The following is a 12,960-nucleotide window of genomic DNA, read 5'->3' as shown; positions in this document are numbered from 1 at the left end:
GAGTGCCGATACTTGTGTTCGGGGTACATTTTGTGTTTGTATTATTTTGCTACTATGCAAGTGTTATTTTTTTATTTGCTTTTGTTCAGCAACCTTGGACATTTTATTAAAATATTTTGATTTTAACAAAATGGTTAGTTTGCATTTATTGCTGAAGATATTCTAAATTCTGTACTTAAAATTCAGGGGTGCCAATAATTTCAACCAGGACTGTACATCTACTTTCAAATGACATTCCTCTGGTCACCGTTTTGTTTTTAACAAAACGCCTTGGCGGGGGTCAAAGCATTGAACAGTGATCCTATTCTAAAATACATGAAGAATATAGGCTTGAATGTATAGTGCAGACCTGGCTTTGTATCATAAACGTCTGCTTTCTCTCCACTTTGGGGCAGAGATCTAATGTTTGAAAGCTGCTCTTCCTCAGAGACGAAAACAAGATTAGACCCTGTGTGGGTTCTCCCTTGTTAGACATCCATGAGAGAATCAGATCTTTGACTTAAAGGAGTTGAAAATCAGGTCTTTTGTATCTGTGTAAATCCTGCCCTAGATAAGCTACTCTCTTCAGTGTATCTATCTATCTGATTATGCCAAGACTCTTTGGGGAACCAGAGAGGCAAAGCTGTCTGTGATTCTTACCCACCGGACGAAATACCAGTCAACCTCCATTACTAACAAGTCAAGCCTTACTTTAAAAATGCTTGCTGCTCTGCTGCTGACCCCCACAAGAGAAAATTTTGTAGATTTTTTTTTTAGAAGTAGTGCAGTACAAAGGCAGATTTATGTAACAACGAATGGCTGACACTCCAGCATTAATGCCACATATTTCAGCAGCTGAAGCCATTTTCCCAAATTTCCTCAATCATATAAATTTGTTTGGGTAAATGCATCATCATTTTTCAAAGATATGTACAAACAAGTAGTCACAAATCATCTCCAGCATATATCAAAAGCAATAGCAGAAATGTAATAAAAAGGCAGGAAGACAAGGAACTCACAGGAGCTTTTGTGATATAATTATCACTATTCGCTTCATAATTTAGGGCCAACCCTGCACTGGTAACCTTTAAACTTGTAACTTCTACTCCCAAGGTTGGAAAACTGAATCTTAACCTAACAAATGAATGAATTATTCATTACTATTGCTTTCTCTTCAAAGCCAGGCAAGAGCTGTTTGCTTGAAAGCACGGCCCGGTGTGAAATTGGACAGCACTTCCTGGAATGGTAAGTAGCTCCAGTCACGCAAAGTTCTGAATGAAACCTCTTAATATTGATGAGTCCATTAGAAATTAGTTCCTATCAACAGCAACGAAGAACGGCCAGTTAAAATAACATTTGCTGAATGGATGTGATTGACCCAAAGGGATCAAGATGATGTTGAATAATCTGTTAAGTATAGAGCGAGGTGGTTTGGCAAGCTCCGAGGGTGACTTTATATTCAAAGACAGAGCCCATGCGTCTTGTCCTGTGTTGTAATATACTCAGACGGCTTCAAGGACAGGCGGAGGGATGTGGCTTCTGTGTGAGGAAACTTTTCACTCTCGTACAAGACGAAAAAGATATCGATATTGAATAATCATTATCATCGAGACTCTTGTCTAATGCATTGCTTCAAATGTGATAACGGCTATTTGATCGCTCCAGAAAGTAAAGCAGTTGTAAAATCATTACAGTTGAATTGGTCATTTATCTTCATGCTCCATACATTCTGTGACCAAAGTGATCAGACTACATTTTGAGCTGGAGCTGGATCTTATGAATTACTGTACTGAACAAGGCAAACAGTAATTTGTGCATGAATATATGCTGAAATTAGACTTCCCAATTCTGATTGGCATCTTGATTTGCTGGTGGTGGAAGCAGATTATTTGAAACACTTTAATATGATGATCACTGTGATCATTAGGATTACAGCAAGGGGCTCCAAAGCCTAGTGTCAGCATGTCAATGGCCACTCCTGCCTTTAGCGTTTCTTTATTTATAATTTAAACTGAAAACATAGGAAAACCATAATCATAGTGTATTTACATAGAAGTCCCAGCATCTAAGCACATGCTCGTTCACTCTGCTTTCTCATATACAGTACCTCCTTGTCTCTCCCAGAATACTGTAGTATTATGAAATAATTAAATATTACCCCCATCTGTTCCAAGCATATTGTGGAATGAATTAGAATTATTTCAGTCATTGTCATAGGACCACACAGCAGCGATACAGTAACTGACGTGAATCTAAACCCTATAAAATCGTTATGATCACGAGATTGCTAGCCATGAATATGAAGCCATTGGTCCAGAGATACTTACACCCGATGGATTATGTACTTAGTATACAACCATCTGGTCAAAAAGCAAAGTAAGTGGAAGCTGAAAATCAAAATCACTGACCTGATTTAGAGCAATTATTCACACATTTCAACTGGCCCATTGTTTGCTTTTTATTCTCATCCTCTGTGCCTTCTTTTATTATATTAAGAAAAACCAAAGAGGCACAGTGAAAGGTTTGAAAACATGAAGGGGTTACACATAGGACATGAAGCTAAATGGGCTGATTTTACATATAACCAATCTCTGCAATCTAATCATATGTGTACAGGACAGGGGAACAGTAGCAATGCTTTTAAGCACCACAAAGACTGATGGAAAGGAAGGGGAAAAGCAAGTGAAAACAGTCAGCTCATGTGGGTGCACAGAAGCTGATCTGATACTGTCCTGGGGCGATCGTTTCCTCTCTTATCATTTAGCCGTTTTCCAAAGTGGCGTTAGGTGGGTGATATGAGAGGATTAGGCCCTGGTCCTGCCTGACGAGTCTTTAATTAACAGGCTTAAAGTAAATGCTCTGCTCCCTCTAATTGGATCAGAAGAAGAGAGCTGCTATCAGCTAATTAGCTTCCTCACACATATAGACTTATCAGATTTTGCCTCTAGGTAGATGATTTTGAAGCGAGGAGTTTTGCCGGGCATGGGGGAGCCGTGGTGTCGGTGTTACTTGTGGTGTTTTCCAAGAAACTTTTCCTGGCACCTAAACAAGCCTAAATTCTGGGAACGATTCGTATTTCACAGCGTACATACGCAGCCTGCATTTTGAGATTATGTTGATTTCCAAATATCCCATTAACTAGAGTATGACGAGCAGCATCTTTGACTATTACGACAGTTTTGCTTTAGGTCTTGTCAATAGATCAGACTTGTCAAGTAATCCGGTTGCAGAATAATGAAAACATAGTTACCTATCGTTATTGCCTGAAACCCTGTCTTCTGGAACTGACCTGGTGCTCCAGTGATCTAAGATGCAAATTCACAAGATCACTATTCTGGCCAGGAAACTATTCTACCCAGGGTTGTTTCTTTTTCATGACAAAACTATTCAACACAAGTAATGAAAATGTAATGAAAACTGTCCTGCCATTCATAGTAAAACAACTGAAAACCAAGCTCTAGGCTTGAGATCTGGTTTCATTTTGAATGAAATCACCTGTGGCAAGCGCTCTTTGCCTGCACTGTCAATGCAGTGCAGCTTCGTCACAAAGCTGTTTAACTGAATGTGTTTGAATACATGCTTGATCTGCTGAGTAGATAGCAGGCGAAGCAACTCAGTACAGCGTGAAAAAAAAAGCATTCATAATAATGATTATTCAGCGTTACACATACCCACTTTGTTTTCTTTTTTTTTTTTAAACAGAGGTTAGTGCACAGCTGCAGCACCATTGCTCCAGCCCGCAAGGGAAAGAGTTTTGAAAATCCAACAGTATTAGCAGGTGGAAAGTGGGTGAAAGGTGATTGGTTGTAATCACTCGAAGAGATCCTCTAGCTCTCGCACCACAGCTGGTCACTGCTGCTTTTAATCTCCAACTCCCATATTAAAGAAAAAAAGTAATAGATGGATTAATTAGATTATTTTAAAGCCTGCCATTATTCTGTACCTATCGGGGCAAATACAATAAAGCAGGTTGGCACAGCATGGTTCAATGGACTGTAAAGGTATCAGCTGTTTGAGTGGTTAACATGTGTAAGAAATCCCTTCCAGTTTCCCTTTTACACCCTCACAAACAAAGCCTGGCCACACGGTGATAATGGAGCTATCCATGCAGTAAGAAACTAAGTTAGAGCTCGGCTGACTGGCACTACAGGCTTAATTACAACTGCTCTTTCGTGATTTATCGCTGCGTGTTGTCCCTTTATCCATCTGAATCGAAATCTAATTAATCTGGAAGACAAACATTTGGTGTGTGTGTGTCCGCATGTGCATGTGTTTAGATGAGCGGTGGCACACATGCAGACACACACACCTTGGCTCCCCATAAAGTACACAGTGGCATAGAGGTGTATTTTCTCGGGGCTTTCACAACTCAACGTAGCCATTTCCTCAATATGAGAACTATATGTTTCCATTCAGTTTGGGGACATGTGGAGGATAACATGTATTCCAAACGCACAGGCAGTGAGAAAACACACATTTAAATCAACACTAACCGACCGGGGGGCTCGAGGCTACAGGGAAAGCTGGGTGCAAAATAACGTCGTCAGCTCTTTGTCTCTCACCTGAACGGTTTGAACGTTACTAGACATCTTCTGACCATTATTTTACCGTCGGTGCTGCCAGTAATCATTTTCCAAAACGAGCGACCCCTGACATTGTTGTTAACCTCCCGACCTGGAAGTCAATGTGTCCATACATGTTTTTGTTTTTTGTTTTTTTTAAATTTTTTAAATTTTTTTTTTTTCTTTTCTATCTGCTGCCCATCCAGCGGTCCACAGCGGCGGTTAAGTCGGCTGTTTTAAACAAAGCAGGCACCCATGAGTGCTTCTTTACCCCGTCCGGGAGAAACGGTGGAAAGTTTCATTCGGGGAGTCTCCTTTCCCGTGTGTGAAAATGTCATTTAAAGCGTTACTCCGTCGTTAGGCAAACACTCTGAATCTGAGGTGAAGTCGCCGCAGGTTGTATCGACCGTTGTCGAGTCATATCCGATGCGAGTTCTTTACAAAAAAAAAAAAAATGGCGTCGTTGTCAAACATACGAATACGAAAAAAGTGTGTCTTCTTTGTTTAGTTTAGTTTAGTTTAGTTTTATCTGTGGCAGGATTTGAATTGATGTCTCAACTTCACAGCGGAGACGGCGCGAGTGTGGCAAGTCCGCCGTGTTGCCTCGTACTCGCTCACTTCTCGAGAGTCAAGGCGGCTTGACTGAAGTGTCGGGCGTCCGGTTAGTCCTTTCAAAGTAATAGCCCAATTTCTAACACTGGCAACAATCATATCCATTGGCGTTTATCATATTCATAAGCTTAACAAACGGTTTGTTTCACTCGCTGTCCTTAGACCCTACAATCGGATAAGGAAATGGTACACTTCAATAGAAAGAATGATTTAGAGATGAATGGAAATTCATTTTAATAGGGAAAAACATCCTGATCAAACATGTAAGTGAAGATATTAGTTTTCGTTTTGTCATATAACGTTTCACAAAACACATAATTTTAAGTGTATAGTAATTTATAGTTCTTCAGTCACAATCCGCATAAATCTGCGGAACAGTGTTCAAAAATGTAAAAAAAAAAAAAAAAAAAAAAACCCCAAAAATGTGTTGAGTAGTGACATTACGTTCTGTGCAGGCCTGTTGATCACGTGGATGGGCTGTAGGCCAGAATTGTTACTGTACATCCTATTGTGTTTGATGTTGCTGTGCTAAAAAAAAAAAATTAAAAAAATCTACAAAGCAGGTCTAAAGAAGATCGCTGATTTAAAAAGGAAAGGTTTTCTAATCGATTTTATCTGAGAGGTTATAGGCTAAAACGCTTAAACCATTCCCGAGGGCTAACATTTGTGCTCTTTTATTCGGGAGGCAAATTCCCATTATTTCCTATACCGCTGTAGCTTCCTCCGGCTGACTTGACGCTGGTCCAGCTGCACAATAAAAAAAAAGCTCTGGTGGCCCCAAGCCTCCGCAGCCGCATTCTCCTCTCCATGGCGCCATCTACGGCTTTTGAAGTTCGCTGATGTGACACGAGAAGCATTCAAGTAGCACTCAAAACCAAAACTCTCCTTATCCCTGCCTCGGTACTATGGACAAAGCGTACGTTTCTTCTATACTGACTATAAAAAAGGACCATTTCTTTATGGGCCTCTGAACTCTAGTCCGGGTCGAACAGCTTAGGCTCAATTAGGACCTAGGTTGTGATTGTGTATCCACTTGGTGCTGACTGTGTGCATTTCAGCACCAAGGACAGCGAACGTGGTCGGGGGGCAACAGCGGCACCCAGCGGCAGCCAGTCTTACTGTAGCCACAGTGGGAGAGTCACAGCAGCAGCAGCAGCAGTAGCAGTAATACGAGTAGTAGTAGTAGCTCGGTGTAGTTTAAAACTTTAAAACAAATACATTTACAGGGAAGGATTCGGTACCGATGGCTACAGAATAACAGTAAGCTTTTAAATACAATAGAAACATTTTTTTGTTTTGTTTGCGAAAGCAAAGGCCGCTTAATAAAACATTTTAAGCCTAACATACAACTCATGGCACTACTACAGTGAGAATTAGCTCAAACAGAAGGGGGACGAAACACAGGTAAAACTATAGACAACCTTATTTGTTCAGTTAAATGATTAGCAGTCAGTTTTGGTTGTGGCACAGTATTATACAGTCTTTGTGGCCAGCGGAGCGTTGGAGCAGAAATGGAGGTAGAAGGGGCAAATCTGCAGGGGTACAGACTGAAACTGACAGTGCAATCTCAAACTCCCTTCATGCATCACTTGCCCTGGTACATGTGGATGTGACTGACAGCCCACCGCCCATGCTGGCTGTCCCTCTCTGCAGGTTGTGGAAATGGTTCTGCACAGTAGTAGAAATCACTGAAGTCTCAAAAGCATTCTGTCAGATGTAGAGAATACCCAAACGCAGGAGGCTTCACCTCACTCCAGACTCTTAAAAAGCAAATATAGATGTTACCACCTGGCTCACTTTTAAGGAATCATTTAGAAAACATTGCATTGCCAGTAGGATAGACACGTTTTAAAAATGGCAAGAGCTGCCCACTGCAGCCGTGAATTGTATTATTTCAGTGGAAGAGGTATTAAATCCAATTCTAGACTGGGGAAAGTGTCACAGGCCCTGGTACAGCTATAATATGTAGCTTTTCGTTTTGCTAGTCCTGTCCTCCTTCCCCTCAGTTGGTTAAGTTCCTCCTGCAGCACTTGTCACTATTCTTAATGAGCTGTCTACCTTGAAACAGCATCTAGCCTGAGGCTGAGCTAACCAGCATCTGTAAAGCTACCACAGGCACAGAAGAAGCAGGTAATCTGTAAAAAAACAAAAAATCAAAATCAAAGGGCAGTCCTGATGTTCAGCGAGTTTATTACCACATCTTTTGTGATGCACATTTGGTGTTGTTTGACTTTCTTTTTCTATTGCTTTGCTGTTACTGCTCTGTATAACTGACTTTCCCAACCATCTTATTGGTGGCCTCAGCAAAGAATAGATACCCTAATGTATTGACGATTATAAAGCCAGTTCCAGGCCAGGGGGTTAATGCATGAGCAAAGTGTTTATTTTATCCTATTTATAATGTGTTTTTTCCTTACAAAGTTTGCATGGTTAGCTGTACAATAGAAGTAGTAGTAGATACAGAGTCAGTTACAGATATGCACTAAAACTGGCACTATACCCACAGTTTCCTGCAGGCCTGTACACCTTGCCAATTGATTGAAAGTCAACTAATCAATCGTATATGGATTTGTTTTGTGATCTGTCAGGTAATCGACATGGCATTTTGCGTAATGCGGTCAAAATATTTTAGCAGTCAAAGACCCATCAATACACTGTTTCAGGAGGAGTCCAACACTAGATATAAGTGACCTCTCTGACCATACAAGATGGTAGGAACCCTTAACCTATCATATTATGAATACATTTCCTTTCTTCCTTTGCTCTTTCTGAATGTGTTTTCCAAATAAAACCTTGTGATATACAAAGTGAAAGAAACAGTGCGGAATCACCTTTTTCAGCATATGGAAAAGTTAAAAAGTGAAAATGTTATAAATTAATAAAACTGTAATTTGAATTAAATAAAAAAATCAATACAATTAAGACACAAAGAAATTAACACATTTCAACATTTTACAGAATACTGTAAGTACAATGCATATATAACAGCATTGCAGAAGATACAGGGAGCTATAAGACCCTAACACAGTAAGACACACCCACAAAGAGACACAGAGCAAGTGAAATATAGATCAAGAGACCATGTTTCTTACATATGGTATGCTTATAACATTTTCTTGTAGGATGAATGAGTAAACTAGATGGGGGAGTACTATCCGTCTAGCCACGGACAGGGACAAAGGGGGAAGAGCATACAGGCAGATTTGTTTCAACTGTTTCACAAGAACTTCTTTTAAATAACTGTATGTGAGTTAATGCCATACACAGGAAAATGTACATCAAAATGCATCTTATTTCGAAGACAAAAGCTAGAAACTGATGGAAACACGCTTAAATTGCAAAGGCATTATACTGATGGAATGTAAAAACTAATCTTTTTAGTGGGACTGGATTCAAAGTGATTGCCTTGTTGCATGCAATTTATTATTAGAAATATTCTGAAATGATATACCTTTTGGACTTAATTGATAAATAGATATAGATATATTAAATAAATATACTGATAAATTGATGCTATCTAAAATCTTTAAAAAACCAGAGCCACCTATGAAGTCATGGCATATTATGGCCAACAGAAAGGGCATTAGATTGCTTTTTATTTCACTCTCATGTCACATGGAGTAGGTGCCACTGTAATATTTTTCTTAATGGTTTTCTTCAGAACGTGCCAATATTTTGAGCTGACTGATTTGTTTGATTTTCCAAAGGCCTTGGTCCATGTATGCTTTTGTTTACATGCCCTTACTGAATGATTCATGCTGCCGGCTGACTACACAGCTGGTAGCCTGATTCTTCTACACTGAAGACTGAACAGACATGCATTGATACTTGGGGCTGATAATCGTGTGGTGTGTGAGGGTTAAGAAATCCCTTTCGCTTGCAAATGTCAGTGCACAGCACATGGGATTATCTCAAGCATGTCTGATTCTCACATGTTAAATTATCTAAACAAATCTGGATAGAGGAAGCAAAACAATTTGATGAGTGATTATAGAACTAATCAGTGCTCAACAGTCTTATGTATGGTAAATTGGTCCTCAATTAATCTCAATTAGTCTACTAGCCTGATGTGCAAATACACGCTTTTAGTTTGTAAAGACATAAAGTTAAATGTCTTAACATTTCAAAGCTCCTTGTTATATGAGATAAGTACTTATTTGACTTTTGAAATTCAGATTCAAATGATTTTGCATAATACTGAAATAGTGATTAGCCTGTAAACGTATGTACATGTGAACTACAAAACCCCTAGTACAATATGATGATAAATTACACTGTGGCATATTTTCTTTCTGTTCATTTATGAATTACAAAATGGCCCCAATAACTGTCTAAAAAGCATCTTTTACTTATTGGCTTTCTGTAAATGGCTGTGTAACAGATATTATGTGGATAAGGCTAATGATTCTGCAAAATGAGTCGATGGAGAAGCTGTTTATCGGAGCCAACAAAGGTCAAAGCCACTAACTAATGTCAAAATTAATCTTGTTGGAACAACGTGTGAGAAGATTCAGCTGAACAAAATGTGATTCTAATCGAGTGATTTATGCAGGTCATTATAAAGGTAAGGTGCTGTCACATGAGGAGTTGGCATGAGGACAACAGACTGAGATGAAACTCCAGACTCTGATCACGTAGACAAATCGCATATCGGTGTCACGCACCTGTGGCAGCCAATCTAATTTAATTTTCTCTGGCAGTGAGGAGAAACCGCAAAAAAAGGGAAACCATGTTACTGTTGCTTAAGATATGGAAAAAAGTAACAGAGTTGGCAAAATCAGACAACAACAAGAAAGATCTATCAAGAGGAGACCTTATAAGGACTTTAGCAAACAATATATGTAAATACTGTTTATGGGCCTGTCCCAATGTCTGAACAGCTTAAAGAGCTGCTGAATCAACTAAAAGAAAAATATGGGCTCGTATTTCTAATTTTATTGTACGTCTGACCACAACCAAATGAATGATGTCATAGTAGGTGTTTTAATCAACAGTCAAAACTGCTGTGACACTGCTGACTGCGGTGAGGCCAAAGGAGCAAAATGCCTTAAAGAATCAGCTCACACAGAGCAGTGCAACAGCAGTTATCTGCCCTCTGTGATTCCCTTTTTATTTTTATAGTTCAGTCCTGGTTGAAATTATTGGCACCCCTGAATTTTAAGTAAATAATTTAGAATATCTTCAGAAATAAATGCAAATTAACCAATTTTGTATAATCAAAATATTTTAATAAAATTTCCAAGGTTAATGAACAAAAGCAAGTCTGCCAGTAATTTCTGTCACTCTTCCATTGCTACACGTTCAAGTTCTTTTAAGATAGCAGGGTCCTTTTTGCAATGGCAGATTTCAGCTCTCTCCAAATGTTTTCCATGGGGTTTGGGTCAGCACTCACTACTTGCCAGTTTAAAACAGTCCATCTTTTCCTTTTCAACCACTCTTTAGTGCTGCTGGATTGGTGCTTTGGGTCGTTGTCCTGCTGAAAGCCCGAAGGGCTTCACCTCAGACCTAGTTTCCTGACACTGGGTAACACATTTCGCTTTAAAATGCCTCTGTAATCTTCTGATTTCATCATTCCTTGTATACATTCGTTGCCTCCAGTACAAGAGGCAGCAAAGCAGTCCCACAGCATGATAGACCCTCCGCCATGTTTTACTGTTGGTAGGGTGTACTTTTCCTTATGGGCTTCGTTTCATCACCTATAAACAAACTGACACACTACATTCCCTACTTGGTTTAGTGTGCAGCGTATGGTACGAGCTGAAACCACAGCCCTAGATTGCTCCACGTCAGCCTTGAACTCTTGAAAAAGGGATTTCGGGATCTTTGGCGATCGCCTTGTAGCCTTTGGAATTGTTGTGTTTTTTGATAATAGCATTTCTGATGCTCTCAGACAGCTCTCTTGTTTTCACCATTGTGAAAAATAAACTGGAAAAAAATGAGGCCCTTGTTACGCAGTAGAACCATCATTCATTGGTTAATTCAGGTCATGTGAACACTGAAAATTAAGAACAGATGAGTTATTTGTTTTTAATTTTGTTTAAATTCATCACAAGCGTGCCAATAATTGTGTCAAGCGTACATTTTATGTCTGCATTTTTTATTTGACTACAGGAACTTTGGACATTTTATTAAATAAATACAAAAATATTCTGATTCTACAAAACTGGTTAATATGCATTTATTTCTGAATATATTCGGTACTTAAAATTCAGGGATGCCAATAATTTCAACCCAGACTAAATATTTATAATATATTAAATGTACCTTTAATTGTTTAAATTAAAGAATAGAATCGGATTTTTTCCAGTCTTTCTTAATAGAATACACATATGCCATACTGTATGAAGAAAGAGTTGTCATGGGTACTCATATCTCCTCTCCATACTGGCTGTGAAGTGATACCAAAAATCAAGTCCTTGTTTTGTGTAAAAATTATTCAAAAGTTCAGCCAAAGATAATGTGAGGCTTCAGCAGTCTGAATTAGCCAAACTGAAGGGTTAGCTTTCAAACTTAGTGCTTTTAGTATGAAATTTCCTCTTTGTGTTTCCCTGCACAGCTGTGGCAGAAGGATACGTCCTGTTAGTTGCATGGACTGACGGTTTGTTGCTGAGACAAAACACTGGCAATGAACCTACACAACTGGCAGGATGAACACACCTCAATTCAATTCAACTCGCATTGGCTACCTGAGACTGTTGTAGCCTCATCATAGCTTCATCTCAACTTTGGAGTGTATTTTTGGACAGATCAAGAACTGTGAACTTTCTCCCCTTGCAGTGTGATATCGATACGACTTGCCGATCCTATCCTTTAACTGTAAAACATTGCATGCATATAACTTAAAGCAGCAATAATCAGTATTTTTATAAATTTTAATGATGGCTCACTTGACAGCTTCTATGTGAAATGGGTGTGGGGGGCTAATCATCATCCAACTCTGCAGTTGCCATCTGCTCCATAGGGCATTATAGCATCTTAAAGCTCATAGTTTTCTGGCCTGCAACTTAACTGTTTTGGTTCATTCTCAGTGCTCACCCTTTTCAGTCACAGAGGGCAGCTTTTTTTCTGAAAAGACTCTAAAAAACCAATTGTACGCAGATAGCATAACAGATAGACAAAGTTTGTAAGATAGCTGGTGAACGTATTGGAGCATTTAGCAAAGAAAGAGCCAGAAATTTCCCTCAGGAGTTGGCAGAGACTCACAAAGAGCTATAAGAGGACTTCAATTTAACAGGTAGCCAGAAACCCAAAAAAAACCCAAATAAATGCTAATGTTGCTTAAATTCTGCTGGATGAGAAAATGGAATAAAATCAGTGGACAAATCACATCAGTGTCACAAGCTATTACAGGTTTAAAGACCCTGAACTGAAGGTATTTCACATGTTTCTAAATGCGCATTAGACTACATTTTCTCTTCTTATCGGCTGCATGACACAGTTCCCACCTGTTGCTGAAACACTACTGTGTTCGAATCTTGTATATGCCTGTAATTTATTGCAGGACACTACGATCTACTCTTGGTAAAAGTCTTTCATCTGGTCTACAACACAAATCCTTCACATTTCAGTGGAATAAACCCCTGTGCTGCTGTTCAACCAAAATTGAAACTACTCTTGACTAACACAGGTTACATTTCTGCTACAGGATTGATTTGAACCAGATTCTGTAAATGGGCTGCATGAATGAAATAAGCTTCCTCGTGGTTAATTTAGATCCACTCAGCTTTTTCTCAAACTCACCCCTTTCCTCCCGCCCTCCCTGGTCTCCCAAACGAAGATGGGCTAATTGGGAGCCTGGACTCAAAAG

The 12,960-nt window shown here is 39.3% G+C and overlaps 1 protein-coding gene across 1 annotated transcript in view; it reads right to left on the bottom strand.

Moving 5' to 3' along the window:
• The window catches only part of LOC120800407 (alpha-1,6-mannosylglycoprotein 6-beta-N-acetylglucosaminyltransferase B-like), a 107,841-nt gene extending 103,201 nt beyond the window's left edge, over window positions 1-4,640 (bottom strand). Inside the window, exon 1 of the mRNA XM_040146491.1 lies at window positions 4,542-4,640. Coding sequence (XP_040002425.1) covers window positions 4,542-4,609 — 68 coding nt within the window. The 5' untranslated portion in view covers window positions 4,610-4,640. The remainder of the gene's footprint in view (window positions 1-4,541) is intronic.
• Window positions 4,641-12,960: the final 8,320 nt, after the last annotated feature.

The sequence above is a fragment of the Xiphias gladius genome, chromosome 15 (assembly GCF_016859285.1).
Source record: "Xiphias gladius isolate SHS-SW01 ecotype Sanya breed wild chromosome 15, ASM1685928v1, whole genome shotgun sequence".
Lineage (NCBI taxonomy): Eukaryota > Metazoa > Chordata > Actinopteri > Istiophoriformes > Xiphiidae > Xiphias > Xiphias gladius.
This window is presented reverse-complemented; position numbering and strand designations above follow the sequence as displayed.